Below are 23695 nucleotides of genomic sequence, written 5' to 3'. Positions count from 1 at the left end.
TAAGTGCAATATGAGGAATGGTTTATCCCCCATCCCTATTAAGCTAACTAAATAAATTAATCAACCTTCTAGCTGACCAGACGTTAACACATCTACTATCAGTCAATTCGGAGTGAAGTTTCTTTATTTCTTCAAATAAGCTTTTTGGGGATCATTAGTGTACGTCCAGTGGCATATATATTACATGCATGTCGGAACAGGAAAATTGACATGATGTATAATAGAACCATGTTCACATTATTACATTATTATATATAATACGCAACCATTGAGATGATGACGACTTTCTTAAACTGTTCAAAATAATCTTATGGAAATAAAAATCTGTGATTTTACTATGTGCATACCTTTGATGAACCAAAGCAAGTTAGATATACATAAATAAAATAAATAAAATAAATAAAATAAATTAAATGAATTAAATAAATTAAATAAAATAAATAAAATAAATATTTTATTATAGTGTCACATATTTGATCAAACAATATATATATACAACAATTCATAATAAAAACAGAGATCAAATATCCAGCCTTAGAATAGACTTATGAGACACTTAGATATCGACCTGTATTTAAATCAGATTGGTTTTGGATGTTTCTTTCGTATATTCAATATACATGTATATATTCTAAATTGCGACTATCTATAGTTCCGTAACCTTCTATCTAGGCGTATAATCCAATGATCGACAAGTGCGTACATTTTGTTAAATCAATATTTGTACGTTAGAAAATGTCCATAATTATTGACAACGAGTAATTACTTACATTTTCCCCAATTTACGTTTGGAAAATATGTAAATATATTTTTATTTTATCAAATCTTTTTTTGGAATTATTTAGATTTTCATAAATGTTCTTTACACCATAAATGTTATTTATAAACAAGCGTATGAGTTTAGTCATATATATAATGGCTATTATATCTATGGTTTAGTAAAGACTAGCATATCACTATCGGACACGCAAGACAAAGATGTATATTCACCTGATAGTTTCAAAATGGAAAGTTACAAGTTATCGGCCGTGTACACTTCTCAATACCCTCAGAGGTGAAGTGATGCACGAACTTGCTTTATGTAATTGTGTAATAAGAGTTTAAAAGACAGGAAATCGCTTGAATACCTGGACGTGTCAACTCACAATACCTCTGGGAACAATTCCTTTAGCAATGCTGGTGATCAGATAAGGGAAGGTCCGAATTTTTTTAAATAAGATTATTACATAAATGAATTATGAACACACTAGATTTTCGAAAACATTTTTACACGGAACACTTAATTTATCACTTTGAACTTTTTAACTAATTTCCATTAACATTTCTTGTTTCAAAAACTTAGTAAAAAAAACCAGTTTCAAAACGACAGACCATAGTAATAGCTATTCAAAAAAAATTATATATAATTATATTTTCCGTATCAAGTTAGTTAGGAAAGGTTGCATGCACAACCATGTCTATTATAATCTTTTTTTGTGACCCGGGAAACTGTTTAGGCTTTCCTTGTCGGGTAAAACAACCGTACGCTTGACAAGATATCGACACTCGATTACGGCTACGTTAGGTTACTGCTTGTTTTGGTCCTTTGTGGTTTATAGATATATCGTGGTTTCTATTCAGGGATGATGTCAAAATGGCCGCACGCGGAGAAGTGATACTCTAAATTTAAAATCGATGGTGATCTCTTATCTAGCAGAATTAAACTTTAATATTTATGAATTTGTGGTTTTTTATACATAATCACATTAATATCAATTTTTCATTTTTTTGCGAAGTTTCCCTTTAAGATAATTTAAAACAGTGTAAGGGAGGTAATCCAAATACAACATTTTGGTTACTTCCCTTACACTGCTTTTAAATTATGTTTAAAGAAATGCATATTTATAAAGGAAGACCAGTAAAAATATCTGCAAATGTTCCATCTTTTTTTTTACAAAAATATCCATATGAAAGATTTGACACTATATTTTAAATTCTATTATAAAATAGATTAAGTTAGCACTATGGTAAATTTAAATGGGTAATTATGGTTGCAAACTCCATTGGAAATTTGAATTGAGATTATGACCATATCTTGAGGGAAAAAAAAGGGGGGGGGGGGGGGGTAAAAAGAAATTGTGGGGGGTCAATTTTTTCTCATTTCAGATTTCAGAAATTAAAAAGAATTATTCTTCAAATATTATTTTTTTTTCAAATTTCAAATATTGAAAAATTTAAAGAAGTAATCTTTAATTGCACAGTATGGCACATTAGATTTGTAAAATCTTTGACCACATTTATTTATTTGTGTGTGTATGCCGAATCTAACTGTGTATTTAGATTTTTTAATTTGGGGTCCAGTTTTCAAATTGGTCTACATTAAGGTCCAAAGGGTCCAAAATTAAACTTTGTTTGATTTTAACAAAAATTGAATATATGGGGTTCTTTGATATGCTGAATCTAAACATGTGTTTAGATTTTTGATTTTTGGCCCAGTTTTCAAGGTGGTCCAAATTGGGGTCCAAAATTAAACTTTGTTTGATTTCAACAAAAATTGAATATATGGGGTTCTTTGTTATGCTGAATATAACCATGTATTTAGATTTTTTATTTGTGGACCCTGCTATCAAATTGGTTCATATTGAGGTCAAAAGGGTCCAAAATTAAACTTCGTTTGATTTCATCAAAAATTGAATTATTGGGGTTCTTTGATATGCCAAATCTAACCGTGTATTTATATTTTTAATTTTGGGTCCTGTTTTTTAAATTGGTCTACATTAAGGTCCAAAGGGTCCAAAATTAAACTTAGTTTGATTTTAACAAAAATTGAATTCTTGGGGTACTTTGGTATGCTGAATCTAAACATGTGTTTAGATTTTTGATTATGGGCTCAGTTTTCAAGTTGGTCCAAGTTGGGGTTCAAAATTAAACTTTGTTTGATTTCAACAAAAATTGAATATATGGGGTTCTTTGATATGCTGAATCTAACCATGTATTTTGATTTTGGACATTGGACCATAATAGGTAAATTAAAAAAATTCAAGTTCTTAGACCACATTCTTTCTGTGTCAGAAACCTATGCTGTGTCAAATATTTAATCACAATCCAAATTCAGAGCTGTATCAAGCTTGAATGTTGTGTCCATACTTGCCCCAACTGTTCAGGGTTCGACCTCTGCGGTCGTATCAAGCTGCGCCCAGCGAAGCATTTTATTTGACCTTGACCTCATTTTCAAGGTTCATTGCTCAGTGTTAAGTTTTTGTGTTTTGGTCTGTTTTTCTTAAACTATAAGCAATAGGTCAACTATATTTGTTGTATGGAAGAATTGTTAGCTGTACATGCCTGCCTAGCATGGTTCATCTGACCTTGACCTCATTTTCATGGTTCATTGGTCAATGTTTAGTTTACTTGGTTAATGTTAAGTTTATGTGACAGTCGTAATAAAGCTTTATATTTAGGACTATCAACATAATATCAATGATTAGTAAAGAAGGCGAGACATTTCAGCGTGTGCACTCTTGTTTGGAAGAATATAGAGGTATGATACTTAAACAAGTGATTTGTATGTCATTATACCAGATTTAGTACAAGGTCATCACCTGACATGACCAGTCATCCTTTCAACACAGATGTTGGTTCTGTTAATTTTATCAACATTATAAAATTAGTCCCTGGATCATACATGTCATAAGTATTGTATATTTAAAGCTACAATAAAATTAAATCACTTAGTCTAGTGATTTATTTGTACTACTTAAATAGGTGATTATTAAAGAAAGACAACTCTTACTTCCAACATTTGTGGACAAGATGTTATTTGAATCAGTGATTTAGAAAGCATTCATTTAAGTAAGTCCCCTGACTGAAGAATGCAGACATTGTGATTCTAAATCATCAACAACAAAAATGATCGACATCATTATTGAGAAGGTTGCTATAAGTTGTCCTAGTAATGGACTTCTGGTTACATGCTATAAGTTTTCCTAGTTATAATCAATCAAGATGAACCTGAGATAAAAATTGTGCATGTTGTTCTAATTTCAGAGCAGTGAAAAAAATGTCTGACGATTCTGCTTGTCTGTTTAAAGTCGTAGGTGGTGCCGCTGTGGTTGGTATTGGCTTGTTAGTTATTTTACTACCTATGAGTTTCCATGGATTAAATTATTATGAGGTAAGTGGTGATTGTTACTAAAATCAGGTTGTAGTAAATATTCCTTGTTTGATTAGGTACCAGTCAGTTAAGGATAATACTTATATATACAAGTCATGTTTACTTGAAGATCATGAAGATGTAAGTAGTATTTACTTGAATAACTGTATAAGTAAATTTGTAAGATTTTAATTTTCTTTTCAAGGTTTAACTCTCTCCCCTTAATGTTCTACAAAAATTAAACTTTGTTTACCTCTTAGATTCTCAAGTTTCAACACCACCCTATACCATTTTTTCTAGTTTGCTGATATCTTTTTCATAAGAGGTCCACCGTTTATTTCAAGAACAAAACAAAGAAATGTACTGTTCACATATGTTTAGTAACTCTGCAAGGCCTAACAAAATTGTTCGCTGGAGGCCTGCAGTGGATATACATGTATACATTCATGAGCAGTATTTTTAAGATAACTGATCTATTAAGTTATACGTTTATGAATAGTAAAAGCATCAATTAACATGATTAATGACAGACAAAAAAATTAAAGAATATAGAAAAATGCCCAAATTTTTTAAAGAATACAGAAATGAGGACCCATCAAGACCCTCCACTATTTTTAGTGATTTTTTATTGTTGATTCTTCATTTTAAAATCTCTCTATAGAAGTTTTCAATATATTCTGTACCCGCAGCGTGATTCAGTTGTAATGATTATTCATAGGGAACGCTGGAGATTGATAGTGATAAATTTAATTCACTCAAAACTATTTTCTTTATATATTTTCCGTTGGTTTTGTACCCATAACATGTTTCAGTTAAAAGCACCAATTTTAATATGACACTGCATAATTTTTGATATTATTGCATTTAAGAATTCTGGTTCCATTGATATTATTGTTCTGACATGTTTAGACAAATTAAGTAGGAAGGGATCACAGTGTCAACATCCCTTATAATGTGATGTCACAGTAAAAAATGTGGAATGGTCGGAGAATATTATAAACATACTGCCCTTTGATAAACATGATGAAGGTGTTAGGGTAGATTAGCACACGAGGGAAAAAATTATCACCCTAGACGATGTTTTTTTTTTATACTGAATGCCTTATGATTCAAGTGTGCACTATGTTATTAGAAGGACAATTGTAAAAGAATAAAGTCATAAATTAAGATAATTTACTGATAACAACAACAAAACGACAAATAAGAATCTGTAAAATCTCTGCAAACTTCGGGCTCAGCAGGTGTTAATTTTAGGCATAGCACCCATTGCTAATATTATCACATGTTGCTATGGGTGGGCGGGGCTTATGAAAGGTTAGTGAAAATTTACAAATGCTGCGTGTCCAATGAAATGAATGGATGATATAAGAAATTTGCATAAAGTATAATAAATATAATTAATAAATCTATTAAACTAAAGCAAGATGACTTGGCCAAAGGATGAAAACAATTTTTTTTTTTAAAAGAAAGATTTAAATCATCTGAAAGGATGATTGATGGAACTTACAAATTGTGGCAAAATGATGGCTTTCAATTCAAAAGTCTGGGGTAAACACCTAGCTTTGCTTCATCATTTTATTTACCCATTTATCAATGTTGATTGGATAAATATCTTAACCAATGGGGTTGGGTGATAAAACTTTAAACCCCACCCATTTTGTACCTGTAACAAAGTCAAGCTATTTAAACCATGTGTTTTTCGTTGTTGTTTGCCATTATTTTACATTGATTTTCTGGGAGAAGTGAGGGTTGTTTTCTGTTTTACAGTCAATACATGTACTTTAGGTAATTCCTGATAGCATTTTATGTATTATTCATGTTATTTGATAAATTTTGATATATATATATTGAATCTATAGTTTTGAGAACCCTATGAATCATTGTAGCTTACAATATATTTTTTGTTCACAGATGGGATTTAAGAGGCAGAAAAGTACAGGAACTGTAAAGTTGGACCATACTTATGAGAGTGGACTGCACTTGATTGGACCTGACTTTGAGTTTAAAGTTTTCCCAGCAGACAGCCATGACGTTAACTTGTACAATATTAAAGCCTTCACTTCTGATAAACTAGAGGTTTGTTATATTTACTGTAAAATTTACAGATAACTATATTGTAGTTGAAGCTTTGCGGACGTCCATCGGTAGTTTTACTGTCGCAAATTGAGTTTACCTGGTGACGCGTAGCAGACGTCCGCAAAGCTTCAAATACAATACAGTTATCTCTATTCTAATGCAAAATAATCAAATCATTGAATTTTAGTCATTATTTCAGTGTAAAATCTTCATTAAATGAAATTCCGTGAAATTATGTTATCTTCTTTGGTGCCTTAACTATGTGACGTCATAGGTATATGCTCCCCGGCATCAAACGTAAACACTGGGCGTTTTCTGGCTTATTGTCCACTCCAGAGTGAAATAAAATTTGATAAAAAGAAGATTTCTAGGTGCAAAATGTAAGTTTTTAGATTAATACTGGTGAAATTACATGTCAATACATTCAGGAATTCAAAATGTCAGCTTTCTTATTTACAGACAGGGAGATAGAGAATTTTATGATTATTGTCATCCAATCAGAACCATTGATACAAAATAATTGCATTAGAATAAGTATTAAAACATTATTAAGCATAAAGGACAGGTGTGTTTAACTTCTATGTTAATAGATTAGGATTGCCAGTTTTCCTAACTAAGGTTGGTGATTCTCTCCTGGTCATCCATCATCCTTCACCAATATAACCATCATCCTTCACCAATATAAATTGATTCAGAAATTATTGCGACCACTTATATGGTGATTTTGACATGACAAACCAAAATTAGAGAATAACTTTTGTGATTTCAGGAAAACATGGATAAAAAACTTTAAAATGTAGTATCACATATCAGAATGCAAGTTCTTATTACATGTATTGTGATAGTCCACCAGACCCATTATTGGTATTAACAAAAACCTCCCAATAATTTCTGAATTATTAGTATTATACATTGTCTGTCAAAAAAAGGACTTTTTGGAGTAAAAATTGCATGAAATGCAATCAAAACCCTATGGTACTGACTTGATATCTATATCTTCCAAGGTTGATCACTTCCTTTGATAGTTCAGACAAATGGTGCAGTGAAGTGATCATTATTTAGATTCTAACCTGTCAATATTATGCAATTTATTGATGATGTATGTTATACTTTGATATATTTAAGTTACAATATGATTTGTACTTGAGTTACCATACTTGTCAAGGAAATATTTTTTTTTATTAAAAATTACATAAGTAATGCATGGACTTTTGTGTATAGGTTCAACAACAAATGTGCAATCATGAACAAAGGTAGATAACTCCAGATTAAATTTTAACTTGCTTAGCAAAATACAATTCAATGTTTATTTAAGAATCCCCAAAATTGCAAAATGAAAGCAATCTTTACCCTTCAATACCATGAGTACTCACAAGCACTTTGATTATGAAAATGTTATCAATTGGAATATCAGCAGAAATTTTTTTCTACTTCTTTGTTTACTGTAAATTAAGAAATTTAGCTATGTTTTTATTATTGCGAAAATTGCAACAGGGTAGGACTCGCTAAAGTGAAAATTTCCATTTTGAATTTGAATTTCATCATTTCTTTGCTGTATTTCCTATAATGACAGTAATTTTGCAGATTGTTCAACAGTAGCAAAAATAAATGCACACAATAATTTCCAAAGGAGTAGGCCCAGTAAGACCCCTTTTTGGCCCCAAAATATAGCAGTTTTACTTACAAAATTGCTAAAATGTAAATTTTCAGCTATTTATTGGAAAGAAGAATACTTCTGTTACATAAATATGGGCTGTTTTTGATAATACAATGCACATGCATTGGGTACTAGCATCATTAAGTCATGCTTAATTATTGAAATCCTCCAAATTTTAATATTTTGGTTAATTTTTAGACGGTTTCCGTCTGAAATGGAAGTGGCCGCATTTGTGTTCATTCTTAATATTTAAATGTAAGTTGTATTTGATGATAATACATAACATATATAAAGGTTGAGAATGAACACAGATGCGGCCACTTTCATTTTTGACAAAACCATCTGAATAGTGACATATTATGGCATATTTGATAGATTTTTCATATTTAAGCTTGAATTTGAGCGTCTTTAATGACTAAATCAGTTAAAAATTTTCACATAAACTAATTGAATCGACTGAATTAGACACTTAAGTGTTTAAAAAGTTTCCAAAATCTTTCATCAGATGAACCTGAATTTTGAGGCCAAAATCAGCCCTTACCGGACCTTCTCCTTTAAAAGTATACTGTTCATGATGATTTATGTGTGACTTGCTTATAATAATATATGCCATTGTACATTTCAGGTCAAGGTTTCAGTATCATTTCAGTATTTCTTGCGTCCTTATGAATTAGCAGATCTCCACAATAAATTCAACATGGATTATGAAGACGTAGTGAGATCGAAAGCTATAGATGCTTTAAAGGTTTGTAACTTCAATTTATATTTGTTGTTCAGTTTGTCTGATGTATTGTTATCTGTTGCTCCAACATGGTCAAATCCAACCTGAGAGCTTGGGGGTGTAACAGGCAACCTTACCACCTGATGTCTCATTCGAAATGACCTGTGATCTGCAACTTTTAAAGATGTTCTTCAATTTGCTTATAAGTGATCTGGTGACCTGAGGCATTTTTAAAAGCGACTTTGTGACCTAAGACATGAAGAATGGATGATTCTACCGTCTAATACTGTGAATTCATTATTACTCGTGGGGTACCAATTTCCATTAGGTTTGGGTAAATCTCAAGCTTAAATGTTTATCAAAGAAAATTTCTTAAAACTTGTATGCACTTTAGCAAATCCATGATATCAAATTGAAATATCCACACTTTTTTCTTAATCTATGAAATTTGTACCCACAAAAATAAATGATGCCACAGTATATTATTTAGGTTGGCCTCAATGTCCAAAAATATTTAGTAAGAAATTAAATTTCCACATAGAAATATTGTCAGAAAACTGTGATATTTACAGAAAAGAACAAGGAATATATTGTAGTTACAGTTTTACATCCAATCCAATACTGTGGATTCATTTATATTTTTGTAGGTACTAATTTTCATGGATTTAGGAAAAATTGTATTTTTGTGGAAATTTGATTTCTTAGTTTGGACAAAGTCTGCATAAAAGCATGTATAAACAGTACATCTGAAAGGTCTAAATTGTAAGAACAAATATTCCTGTCTTATAATTATTAACTTATGGTCTGGATGTGATACTATATAGAGAAAATGTGTAAAAGAAATAAAGAATAGAGAAAAATAGGCCAAAAAATGAAGGAAGAGAATATGGGTGCTCAGATATAAAGAGAAAGAGAAATGGCATAAAAAGATAAAGAATACAGGAAATGGTGATCCCCCTCCTTACATCAACCCTATAAACTTTTTGCCATAACTCAAAATGAATTAACCTGTACGTCCTAAAGTCATAAGGATGAAGACAGATCTTCAGTAGATATTTCGATCCTGGGAAAAATTGTAATTGAGTTATCTTTCTTGAAACAAAATTATTGTTTTCTGGTTCCTTCTTTCAATGTGGCTTCTGTTCAGTATTTTCAGAAATGTTAGTAGGCACAGACCAAAAAACATCTGATTTATAAAAAAAGTAACGGAATTCAAGTAAACTGATGTTTTGGAATGGGTTCATTACAGTTTTCGTCTTTTTATAGATAACTTTTTTATCATGAAACTGCCGACTGACAGATTGTATTTATATGAATTAATTTTGAAGATAATTAATGACCTGTCTGATAAGCGGATTACCAGTCACAACAAATTATGACCCCTATTGTGGGGCGCATTGCATTTGCGCCAATTTTTACAAAATCCAATCTTCATGATCTTTCATTTGCGCCACAAGGTTATATTTCAATTGTGCCAAAAAATAAAAACTACATTTGCGCCATTTTACAGGTAACATATATAACTGAAAAGTATAAAAAATTTATTGCTTCATCGTGAATAAGTTTTTAGCTCACCGGGGCCCAAAGGGCCCCATGTGAGCTTATGCCATCACTTGGCGTCCGTCTTCGTCTGTCGTCGTCGTCGTCGTCTGTATTCGTCTGTCGTCGTAAACTATTTCAAAAATCTTCTTCTCTGAAACTACAGGGCCAAATACCTTCAAACTTTAATTAAATGTTCCTTAGGGTATCTAGTTTATAAATTGTATCCGAAGTTTTGATCCAGCAACAAACATGGCTGCCATGGCTAAAAATAGAACATAAGGGTCAAATGCAGTTTTTGGCTTGTATCTCAAAAACTAAATCTTTTAGAGCGAATGTGACATGGGTAAAATTGTTCAATTGGTCAAGATCTATCAGCTCTGAAATTTTCAGACGAATCGAACTTCCCATTTTTGGGTTGCTGCCACCGAATTGGTAGTTTTAACAAAATTTTGCAGTTTTTTGTTATTATTTTGAATATTTTTATAGATATATATAAACTGTAAGCAGCAATAATGTTCAGCAAAGTAAGATCTACAAAAAAGTTAATATGACCATAATTGTCAATTGACCCCTTAAGGGGTTATTGCCCTTTAAAGACAATTTTACACAATTTGTTCATCAAGTTTGCTAACATTTAAAAATCTTCTCCTCTGAAACTACTGGGCCAATTACCTTCAAACTTTAACTAAATGTTCCTTAGGGTATATTGTTTATAAATTGTATCCGAAGTTTGTATCCATCGACAAACATGGCCGCCATGGCTAAAAATAGAACATAAGGGTCAAATGCAGTTTTTGGCTTACATCTCAGGCCTCTACAATAACTTTTTTTTCAACTTGTCCAGTAGGACAAGTACAACCCAAAACTTACTTGTCCGAATGAAATTGGAACTTGTCCAAAACAAATCTTAATAATAACCTTTTTTGCCTAATAAGTTGATCCAAGGAACAAAATGAATTAAAACAACAGAACAGAATCATGAGAATTTGATTTATATCTTTTGAAATACTTTTCAAAAATATGAGTCGAGAACAACTGAATCTAGTCATGTCACAGGGCTTAGGTTCTAGTTTTCATCAATGCCAAAGACTCATCAGACTCTGCACATGAGGCACCGTCTGATAGGCCTGTCAATGTACACTCATTGGATTTGTATCCTGGTTGTTTAAGTTGAAAAAAGATTATTCAAATGCAATCAATAAAAAAAGAAGATGATGTATGATTGCCAATGAGACAACTCTCTGCAAGAGACCAAAATGACACAGAAATTAACAACTATAGGTCACTGTATTTCAAGTATTGTTTCTTTCTACATATGATCAAATATGATTTTGTGAATTTTATGGTAAATAATTTCTTCTTTTTTATTTAAAAAATATTTTTGTTAAAAAAATTACCGGTATGGTATTTATTATAAAGCAACAGAATAAGGTAGGAAAACAGGTACTGATTTGTCTTGGTCCCGAAATGTCTCCTGCGTTTCCAAACTGTCTATTAATCATGTCTATTAAATATGTCTCCTACGGTGCCAAACTGTCTATTAAACTTAGGAGCCGAATTGTTTCCAAACTGGTGAAGAACTGTCTTGTGAAGTTACCTTTTCTACAAAGCGCATCACTGATTCGGATCAGTAAAACTGGTTTCCGAAAATAGTATGCCTTTTACCTATTAAAAAGTACCTGACAAAGATCCAGTTTAAAATTATCGGTTTGCAAGTAAACATGTCAAATTAATACTTGTTTTTATCTTCTTTTCTTGTTTTTTGTTTATAATTACTTTGTTCATCAAAGTTGGATTAAATTTATTTTCTGCAGAATAATTTTACTTGTCCCGTCGGACAAGCTTGATCTAGCTTTTACTTGTCCGACCTTTTTTTCCTCTGGTACCAGACAATCGGACAAGCGTTATTGTCGAGGCCTGCATCTCAAAAACTAAATCTTTTAGAGCAAATGTGACATGGGGTAATGTTTAATTGGTCAAGATCTATCGGACCTGAAATTTTAAGACGAATCGAACGACCCATTGTTGGGTTGCTGCCACTGAATTGGTAGTTTTAACAAAATTTTGCAGTTTTTATACGACCGCAAAAAAATTTTTGTGGTCGTATATTGGTATGACATTGGCGTCGTTGTCGTCGTCGTCCGGCGTCGTCGTCGTCGTCCGGCGTCGTCGTCGTCGTCCGGCGTCGTCCGAAGACACATTGGTTTTCGCACTCTAACTTTAGTTTAAGTGAATGGATCTTTATGAAATTTTACCACAAGGTTCAATACCACAAAAGGAAGGTTGGGATTGATTTTGGGGGTTATGGTAATAACAGTAAAGGAATTAGGGACCAAAAAGGGGCCAAAAATAAGCATTTTTGTAACTTCCAGACATAACTTGTGTGTTAGTGTATGGATCTCTCTGACATTGTACCACAAGGTTCCATATCACTAAAGGAATGCTGGGATTGATTTTGGGGGTAATTGCCTCCAAATTTTAGGAATTAGGGGCCAAAAAAGGGGCAAAAAACAAGCATTTTTCTAGTTTCATGACAATAACTTGTGTGTAAGTGTATGGATCTTTCTGAAATTGTACTACAAGGTTCCATATCACAAAGGGAAAGCTGGGTTTGAGTTTGGGGGTAATTGCCCTAAACGTTTAGGAATTTGGGGCCAAAAAGGGGCCAAAAAACACATTTTTTTCTAGTTTCCAGACAATAACTTGTGTTCAAGTGTATGGATCTCTCTGAAATTGTACTGCAAGGTACCATACCACAAAGGGAAGGCTGGGATTGAGTTTGGGGGTGATGAATCATAATGGGGGTTCAAAAAATTTTGGGGGGGGATTTTTTTTTTTTCCTTTTTTTTCCTTTTTTTCCTTTTTTGTTTCTTTTAAAATTTTCCATTTTAAGTTGGTTATTTCTGATTTATATTTAAAATCAAATAATAATGATATGGTAGGAGATACACACAAAACAGGATGTGTAAATTATTATATAATAAGTATTGTGCAATAGCAAGAAATTTTCAATTGCACAGTATTGCACAATAGCAAGAAATCTTCAATTGCACAGTATTGCGCAATAGCAAGAAATCTTCAATTGCACAGTATTGCGCAATAGCAAGAAATATCCAATAGCACAATATTGCGCAATAGCAAGAAATTGTCAATTGTACAGTATTGCGCAATAGCAAGAAATATTTAATAGCACAGGATTGTGCAAAAGAAGATACTTCCTATAAATTGCTTATTTCTTGACCAATTTCAATGGGGTTTTATTCTTGATTTCATGGGGTTCTTTAATATGCTGAATCTAACCGTGTATTTAGTTTTTGGATTTTGGGCCCCGTTTTTAAATTGGTCCACATTGAGGTCCAAAGGGTCCAAAATTAAACTTTGTTTGATTTCATCAAAAATTGAATTATTGGGGTTCTTTGATATGCCGAATCTAACCGTGTATTTAGATTCTTAATTTTTGGTTCCGTTTTCAAATTGGTCTACATTAAGGTCCAAAGGGTCCAAAATTAAACTTAGTTTGATTTTAACAAAAATTGAATTCTTAGGGTTCTTTGATATGCTGAATCTAAACATGTATTTAGATTTTTGATTATGGGCCCAGTTTTCAAGTTGGTCCAAATCGGGGTCCAAAATTAAACTTTGTTTGATTTCAACAAAAATTGAATATATGGGGTTCTTTGATATGCTGAATCTAACCATGTATTTAGGTTTTTGATTTTTGGGCCCCGTTATCAACTTTGTCCACATTGAGGTCAAAAGGGTCCAAAATTAAACTTTGTTTGATTTCATCAAAAATTGAATTCTTGGGGTTCTTTGATATGCTGAATCTAACCATGTATTTAGATTTTGGATATTGGACCATAATAGGTGAATGTCCAATTTAAAATTTTTAAGTTCTTAGACCACATTCAATCTGTGTTAGAAACCTATGCTGTGTCAAATATTTAATCACAATCCAAATCCAAAGCTGTATCAAGCTTGAATGTTGTGTCCATACTTCCCCCAACTGTTCAGGGTTCGACCTCTGCGGTCGTATCAAGCTGTGCCCTGCGGAGCATTTTATTGATTATGGGCCCAGTTTTCAAGTTGGTCCAAATCAGGGTCCAAAATTAAACTTTGTTTGATTTCAACAAAAATTGAATATATGGGGTTCTTTGATATGCTGAATCTAACCATGTATTTAGATTTTTGATTTTTGGGCCCCGTTATCAACTTTGTCCACATTGAGGTCAAAAGGGTCCAAAATTAAACTTTGTTTGATTTCATCAAAAATTGAATTATTGGGGTTCTTTGATATGCCGAATCTAACCGTGTATTTAGATTCTTAATTTTTGGTTCCGTTTTCAAATTGGTCTACATTAAGGTCCAAAGGGTCCAAAATTAAACTTAGTTTGATTTTAACAAAAAATGAATTCTTAGGGTTCTTTGATATGCTGAATCTAAACATGTATTTAGATTTTTGATTATGGGCCCAGTTTTCAAGTTGGTCCAAATCGGGGTCCAAAATTAAACTTTGTTTGATTTCAACAAAAATTGAATATATGGGGTTCTTTGATATGCTGAATCTAACCATGTATTTAGATTTTTGATTTTTGGGCCCCATTATCAACTTTGTCCACATTGAGGTCAAAAGGGTCCAAAATTAAAATTTGTTTGATTTCATCAAAAATTGAATTCTTGGGGTTCTTTGATATGCTGAATCTAACCATGTATTTAGATTTTGGATATTGGACCATAATAGGTGAATGTCCAATTTAAAATTTTTAAGTTCTTAGACCACATTCAATCTGTGTTAGAAACCTATGCTGTGTCAAATATTTAATCACAATCCAAATCCAAAGCTGTATCAAGCTTGAATGTTGTGTCCATACTTCCCCCAACTGTTCAGGGTTCGACCTCTGCGGTCGTATCAAGCTGCGCCCTGCGGAGCATTTTATTTGTTATTATTTTGAATATTTTTATAGATATATATAAACTCCAAGCAGCAATAATGTTCAGCAAAGTAAGATTTACAAAAAAGTTAATATGACCATAATTGTCAATTGACCCCTTAAGGAGTTATTGCCCTTTAAAGACAATTTTACACAATTTGTTCATCAAGTTTGCTAACATTTAAAAATCTTCTCCTCTGAAACTACTGGGCCAATTACCTTCAAACTTTAATTAAATGTTCCTTAGGGTATCTTGTTTATAAATTGTATCCGAAGTTTTGATCCATCGACAAACATGGCCACCATGGCTAAAAATAGAACATAAGGGTCAAATGCAGTTTTTGGCTTATATCTCAAAAACTAAATCTTTTATAGCAAATGTGACAGGGGTAAAATTGTTTAATTGGTCAAGATTTATTGGCCCTGAAATTTTCAGACGAATTGGAACAACCCATTGTTGGGTTGCTGCCACCGAATTGGTAGTTTTAACAAAATTTTGCAGTTTTTGTTGAGCCTGCGACTTTTGTCGCAGAAAGCTCGACATAGGGATAGTGATCCGGCAGCGGCGGCGGCGGCGTTAGCTAACTTCTTAAAAGCTTTATATTTTAGAAGGTGGAAGATCTGGATGCTTCATACTTTGTATATGGATGCCTCATGTTACGAAGTTTCTGTCAGTCCCATGTCCAATGTCCTTGACCTCATTTCATGGTTCAGTGACTACTTGAAAAAAAAGTTAAGATTTTTTGTAATGTTAAATTCTCTCTTATTATAAGTAATAGGATAACTATATTTGGTATGTGCGTACCTTGCAAGGTCCTCATGCCCGTCAGACAGTTTTCACTTGACCTCTACCTCATTTCATGGATCAGTGAACAAGGTTAAGTTTTGGTAGTCAAGTCCATATCTCAGATACTATAAGCAATAGGTCAAGTATATTTTGTGTATGGAAGGACTGTAAGGTGTACATGTCCAACTGGCAGGTGTCATCTGACCTTGACCTCATTTTCATGGTTCAGTGGTTATAGTTAAGTTTTTGTGTTTAGGTCTGTTTTTCTTATACTGTATGCAATAGGTTTACTATATTTGGTGTATGGAATGATTGTAAGGTGTACATGTCTAGCTGGCAGGTGTCATCTGACCTTGACCTCATTTTCATGGTTCAGTGGTCAAAGTTAAGTTTTTGAGTTTTGGTCTTTTTTTCTAATACTTTATGCAATAGTTCAACTATATTTGGTGTATGGAAATATTTTATGATCTATATGTCAGTCACGCAGGTTTTATTTGACCTTGACCTCATTTTCAAGGTTCATTGCTCAGTGTTAAGTTTTTGTGTTTTGGTCTGTTTTTCTTAAACTATAAGCAATAGGTCAACTATATTTGTTGTATGGAAGAATTGTTAGTTGTACATGCCTGCTAGCATGGTTCATCTGACCTTGACCTCATTTTCATGGTTCATTGGTCAATGTTTAGTTTACTTGGTTAATGTTAAGTTTATGTGACAGTTGTAATAAAGCTTTATATTTAGGACTATCAACATAATATCAATGATTAGTAAAGAAGGCGAGACATTTCAGCGTGTGCACTCTTGTTTGTTATTATTTTGAATATTATTATAGATATATATAAACTGTAAGCAGCAATAATGTTCAGCAAAGTAAGATCTACAAAAGATTTAATATGACCAAAATTGTCAATTGACCCCTTAAGGAGTTATTGCCCTTTAAAGACAATTTACACAATTTGTTCATCAAGTTTGCTAACATTTAAAAATCTTCTCCTCTGAAATACAGGTGAGCGATTCAGGCTCTTGAGAGCCTCATGTTCTTTAGTATATTCCCCCTGGGTAACTAAGTAAGTTCATACTCATTTCTAATATAAAACTTAGAGTCACTTAGGTTTAAAACTATATAGTGTTCACATGTTTGAGGTGTCAAGATGGACATTGTCAATTCTGAGACAATTATGCTGTTAGTTTTCTCATTTGGATTGTTTCATATTTTTCATGTCGGGGCAGTTTATAGCCGACTATATGGTATGGGCTTTCTCATTTTTGAAGGCCGTACGATTGCCTATAATTGCTTTCATCCACTTCATTTGAACTTTGATGGATAGTTGTCTCATTGACAATCATACCACAGTGCATATCTCCTTATTTTTATATAGAGGAAATAAGTTTATTTTTAATGACCGTACATATAGGTTATCCAATGTACATGAGTACATCCTAGTCGTTGCTTACAAGGCTTGTGTCAGAACAAACATTTGGTTTTACTCCAGTGTATATTGCTTTCTTTTAGGTTTTATATCTCATTAATTGATAATATAACTGTGTTTTAACATTATTATGAAAAGTCTCTTATTAGGAATGTACTAGTGTATAGTGCTTTCATTATGGTTACAGTGACTGATTTCAGAGAAATATGTGTTTTAAAGTTATTATCAAAAATCTCTTTTGAATAAAACTACTTTTTATACTATTTACCTGTATTGTTGGCGCAATTGAAATGTTTTATTTTGGCGCAAATGAAAGATTATTTTGGCGCAAATGAAATGCCAATTGGTGCAAAAGCAAAGCACCTCTATTGTGACTGTTAATTTGCTAGGGGTTGTAAACTTGTCATAAACATGTCTCCAGGAAAAATAAAACAGAAAAAAATTGTATTTATTCTTTTACAAATTTAAGTGATGAAATTGATCAGAAATACCTTTGTTCAAAAATCTTTTCATAAATGGTGAAAATGACAAGCGCTGGTAAAATCATTGTATAAATTCTGTTTGTAAGAAAAAGTATTGCTATAACTTTACAAACTTACTTTTTGTGAAGGATTCTACAAGCTACTATGTTTTACAGGGTGCCATTCCTGTGTACAATACCAGAGAGGTTGTCAAGAAAAGAAGAGAAATAGAAGAGGTTATTTACAAGGCTGTTAGAGAAAGACTAGGAGGAATTTGTTGTGCACCTCAAGAATATTGTAAATCATGGAAATTTGGTAAGGTTTTTACACCACAGTTCTCAAAATATTTTTCACCTGGTGGTTTTTGAGAAAAAAATCTGCTGGTCCACCTTATTTCTATTGCAAAACACCAAAGTTCTGTCGGTTCTTTGCAAGATTTTGGTGGTAAAAATCTTTGGACCACTACTTTTTCGAGAACTCAGTTACAATTCTTGGTATACAATATAAATGATTTATATTTTCTATGAAATTGTTTATTTCAATTGAATAACATTATTGTTTTATTTGATGGATGTTATACCCTTGGTTTGTATTGAAACTCTTTGGTCAACTAGAAAGTAGTCTCCCTTGGGTAGAAATTATGTTTAATTAACAATTTTTAAATGGTACAAATGAATCACGAATTTAAATGTTCAAGGAAGATTAGATTTTTAACATGGCTTGTATGTAATCTTTTGCAAAACCACAAAAGTACAATATTTCCTTAAACCAACAAAATTGGTACCAACAAAAATAAATTAATCTGAATTATTACCAATTATTAAATTTCAGCCTGTCCTATAAACTGTAAAAGTAGGGACATCTGTAACGATGATGATAAAGGTGTCTATGTTGATGTGAAGTTTTTCCAACTTGGTAGCATCAGAATTCCTCATACTGTGGAAGAAAGATTTCTCCGTCAGCTTGTTCTTCAAGAGGAAACAGATAGAGAGAAGTTACTGCAGGGTGCTCAGATTGTAAGAAAGCAGACTGACTTTGAGGTATGGAAACAGAGGTCTTAATTTTTTTTTAGTCAAGTGGTCATTAGGACCACCAGGACTACAAATCTGTTGTTCCCAGTGAAAATTTGGGGTATTCTTGGTTATATTTTGATATCAATTGTTTCTACAGATAAAAGTTAGATAATGCCAATTTTCACAATCATTATTTGGTTTCATGCCAAATATTGATAAACATTGTAATTAGGAGGTATATTAAACATGCTAAAAACCAGAAAAAAAAAAGAATAAAACGCACAACAAACTTTAATTCTGACATCAGGACCACACCTTCTTGATTTTTGGTGGTCAGTTGCATTGCTCATACTATCATAGACCAGAGAAATTTATATAAGTGCACTGAACCATCACACAGTGGTGGATCCAGAACTTTTTGTAAGTGGGGCCCGCTGACTGACCTAAAGGGGGGCCACTCCAGTCACGCTTCAGTGATTCCCTATGTAATCAACCAAATTTTTCCCATAAAAGGGGGGGCCAGGGCCCCCCTGGATCTGCCTATGTCACACTTTTATTCAAAATAAGGAGAAGTGGTATGATTGCCATTGAGACAACTATCCATAGCCAAATTTATGGCAAGGATGTTAGCAACTATAGGTCACTTATAACCTTTAACAATGAGCAAACCCATACCGCATAGCAATCTGTAAAAGGCCCAATCAGGACAAAATGTCAAACAATTCAAACGAGACAGTCAACAGCCTGGTTAACATACAAAACAACTAACGACAACCACTGAATTACAGGCTCCTGACATGGGACAGGCACAAACAGAATGTTGCATGTTAAAATTATTGTATACAGAGAGTTTAAAACATTAACCATCAAACTTTTAAGATATTAAATCGTCACATTTTAATGCATACCATCATGCTTAAGATTAATCCTCACATTTTATCAACCTAATCAGACTTTCAAGAACACCAGCATGGACTCATCCAAACCATTTGAAATTTCCAATCATAATATCAAATTCTGTTAAACGAAAATAACACTTCATAAATTTGGTGTGTCCAAAGCTCTTTTCTCGATTAACCTTCAGCATAAACTCTCAAACCACAAAAATTGAAAGCCAAGGATGTTTCAATAATAGTTTCAAGAGCAGTTTGTGACATTCTTTTGCAGGTTAGGGTAATAAAGAATAAAGCTTTGGAGCTGAGTGAGGAAGCAGAAGCTACGTCTAGACTTTTACATGTAACAGCTGCTGCTAACTATACTTCAGAGGTATGTTAATATACAATAATTGACTTTTGATGAGGTTGATACAAGGATTTATCAACCCCAGATATGATATTCACCGAGGCCAATGGCCGAGGGTGAATGTCATATCTCTGGCATTGGTAAATCATTGTAGCAACTGAAATCAAAAGTCAACAGTTGTTTTAATATATGACTTTTTATTCTTCTCCAATTTTCTAGTATTTGCTCAAGATACTTTTGAGACTGCTCTCTGTTTTTATACTAGATATATCATCTGCTTTTGCAACTGCTAATTTTCATAAGTTGAAATATTCAATAAAGTTTACTATTAATAATACACCGAAAAACAAAAGCATGAGAAAAAAAACACTGAAAACAAGAAGAAAAAGAAAAATACACCAAAAACAAGAAGAAAAAAACACAGAGAATAAGAAGAAAAAGAAAAAAAACAGGAATTTACTTGACGTCATAAGTCTATGTCATTGACATTGCCTTGGAATATCTATATTTAAGTACACAGATGCTGTTACAAATCTTATATCAACCTCTCCTGATTTTTGACGCGGGGAATGTAATGTTTTATTAAAGAGGTTTTCCTATGCTTTTAGCCAATGAGAAAACAGAAAATTTATAGTCTAATAATAATATAAAATATTATCTTATATACAATAATATGTAATACCTGCAGTAAAACCTTATTTCAAATTCTATCATAATCAGTTATACAAGCAAGACATTTAAGTGTGCAACCTTGGTCTATCATTAAAATACGGTTGATTCAATATTCAATAATGTTAATGAAATCATGGTTCACCTATCAAATAGCATTGTTCTCCTTCCAAATTTCATATAGCATCCTGGAAAACATTGATTTTTGAAATACCATCCTCTTTCCCGAAATTATAGCACCACATACATACATGTATGTACAATGATTACACAATCTGTAAGAAAATCATTTTTGATAGTATCTCATACACCTTGTCCCTTTTTGTCTGCCATCACAGACATTCCTGTAAAATTTTGACATCATAAGAGAAAATGTCTTGACACAACAATGCAGAAGTGATTGTTGTACGATAGTCAATAGTTCATGTTTGGCAAAATCTCAGGTCAAGGTTCGCAGATTCTGAAAAATCAATAAGGTCTATTCAAGAAATATAGCATCACATTACATTGATGCTAACAAGACCATGGGGAGGACACTGATTACAAACAAACTTAACTTTTATGCACAAAGTACACACTAATGAATAGTTCAGCTGTAAAACAGTAAATATATTTCCAGGTTGAAGGAGCTAGAAGTATTGGCCTTACCAAACTGTACAACAATCTAGGAATAACCAAGCAAGAACATAAGAACAGCTTCGACTATTTACGTACTCTTCGAGGAATGGATAATATATGGCTGACTGTTGACTATCAACAAAGAATTATGGGAAATTTAGGTTCTAGATAAGTTTCTAGGAAATTTGTTTTTTTGAATTGTTACGAATTTTTTTACAGCTGGTCTACCTTTCTTTAATGACACAAAAAACTTTTATATTCATGAAATTTTAATTTGTGGTTTGTGTGTCAGTTTTTCCGTTTTTCTAATACTTGGGTATAGTATGTGATTTCAGATATCAACATTTTTTTCTTACAAAACAAGGTCAAATTGATTCGTGAAACGTTTTGTAGAAATTTGTTCTACTTTAATGTATTATCACTATTAATTGGAATTATTTCCAAGGCCCAAAAGACTTAATTTTCAATTTTAAACAACTGTTATATTACTAAATTCAAACATTCAAGATTTTGGACCTCCATAATTGTCACTAACATAATTGGAATTATTTCAAAGTTCAAAAAATCTTCATTTTCAATCTTACTCAACTGTCAAGATTTTAGACCTACATACTTTTCCGTAAATAATGTGTGTAGGACATTATCCTTGTAAGAAATAAATTCATTATTCATGATTAATCACAAAATGTTTAACTAAATACTGAAGTTCTTTCATTGTACAAAACGTGCTACAGTAAAAAGTGATATTTTTTCCAATCGTGTCATGTTATGACATAAGCAGGTCATTCTACCAAGATGTGTGACTTCATAGTAATTTCAAGGTTAAAAACTCCAATACCTTCTTGTGACTTTTTAATTAAAGCTGACCAGCTGATAAAAAATGGTTGTAGTTTTTTTTTTTTATCAACATTAAACCTCCTGCTTAACTTGCACACCTCATTGAGGAGTAATACATTCATTTTGTACTTATATAAAAGCCATATATTTGATATTATATTTATCTACAATTCTCAACTATTAAAATTTTTGCTCAAAGTTTTTACACATATTCTAGGCTATCACAATTATTCCTTGCAAGCCAACTATTATTGAATATACTGCTTCAAAGTGGGAAATTTCGCAAATTGTTTACTTTCGCTAAAACTGATAAAACATTGGATGATTGAACCTTAATCTTGTGGCATATTAGAATCAAAGACTTGAAAAACATAAAAAAAACTTACAGGTTCGATCCAAGAAATTACATAATTTAAACTCTGCAAAATATAAACACTATAATACATGTATATAGACTATCTGTCAGACAACAAGTGCAAGAAATGATAATCTCATTTTGGTCAACTTAATTTTTTTCTTAATTATGATGTTAAAAAAACATCAAGCATTTTGGATCATTCTTACATTTATTCTGGTTTTCCAAAAATACTTGATTTACTTAATTTTTTTATTTGACGTATGCTAAATTAGTATAAAAAAGTAGATTGGTTAAGGTTGATTTGGAAGTTACTTGATACCTCTCCACATCTATTTATAGTAAAAACCCTAAATGGTGTTGTACATAATCTTCCACATCCATTTAAATGGAATAGCTGCTCCACATCCATTTTAATGGAATACCCATAAAATGATGTTGTAAGAATTTGTTTGGGTTGTAAAAGCATTTACTGGTGAATTTACTTTGTACTGCTGTTTCACATTTTATACTTTTATTTTCAACATGACATTTTAAAACCGCTGTGAATTCAGAAGCTATTGCATGCATTTATTATTGTGGTTGTTGATCAGGAAACAAAAATTTAAGATTTAAGAATGAGAAAATCTGATTAAAATGCATATCCTGTGTCCATGCTTTGCTTACAAAGATCTGACAACATCGAATTCTTCTTTCTGTTCTGATACTTATTACATCAACCAATGAAATTTTTGCCTCTAAATTTTTAAAGGTATGTTTCATAAAGACAAAACTGAACTATCCCAAAATGTTCTTCAAAACCAAAGATAGGATGGTACATTGTCAGATCCTTGTAAGCAAAGGGTGGATACAGAATCGGTATTTCAATAACATTTTTGATGTGATTGCAGAAAATGATGAATAATGCAACTGGCATGACTGGATTGAGAATTTAAGTTCTGATTAACATGACTAACACATTGCTAATTCTAATGCATAAAAGAATTCATTAAAGAAAATTCAAAATTCATAGTACATGTAATATAAATGTTGTTTAATGGCATTTGTTCAACAGCATTAAAAATTATTTTCTGTTTTATAAACAGTATTATTTTTGTTTTCGTATTAACTCGAGTAAATCATGAATTTGACCAAAATATGTTAACATGATAATTACTGCTGATCAATAAAAACATAGGGAGTCAGGAAAGACACTTCTAAACCACATATTTGGTTTGGCATTTGTATACA

At 32.1% G+C, this 23695-nt stretch overlaps 1 protein-coding gene across 1 annotated transcript in view; it reads left to right on the top strand.

Annotated features, from left to right (window-relative positions):
* LOC127717625 (uncharacterized) overlaps positions 1-22073 on the top strand; it is a 34042-nt gene extending 11969 nt beyond the window's left edge. Inside the window, exons 2-8 of the mRNA XM_052223344.1 lie at positions 4024-4150; positions 6041-6205; positions 8488-8607; positions 17908-18046; positions 18563-18771; positions 19912-20010; positions 21275-22073. Coding sequence (XP_052079304.1) covers positions 4037-4150; positions 6041-6205; positions 8488-8607; positions 17908-18046; positions 18563-18771; positions 19912-20010; positions 21275-21445 — 1017 coding nt within the window. The 5' untranslated portion in view covers positions 4024-4036 and the 3' untranslated portion in view covers positions 21446-22073. The remainder of the gene's footprint in view (positions 1-4023; positions 4151-6040; positions 6206-8487; positions 8608-17907; positions 18047-18562; positions 18772-19911; positions 20011-21274) is intronic.
* Positions 22074-23695: the final 1622 nt, after the last annotated feature.

The sequence above is a fragment of the Mytilus californianus genome, unplaced genomic scaffold, assembly GCF_021869535.1.
Source record: "Mytilus californianus isolate M0D057914Y unplaced genomic scaffold, xbMytCali1.0.p SCAF_10, whole genome shotgun sequence".
Classification (NCBI taxonomy): Eukaryota; Metazoa; Mollusca; class Bivalvia; order Mytilida; family Mytilidae; genus Mytilus; species Mytilus californianus.
The sequence above is the reverse complement of the archived record's forward strand: the minus strand, read 5'-3'. Positions and strand labels throughout refer to the sequence as shown.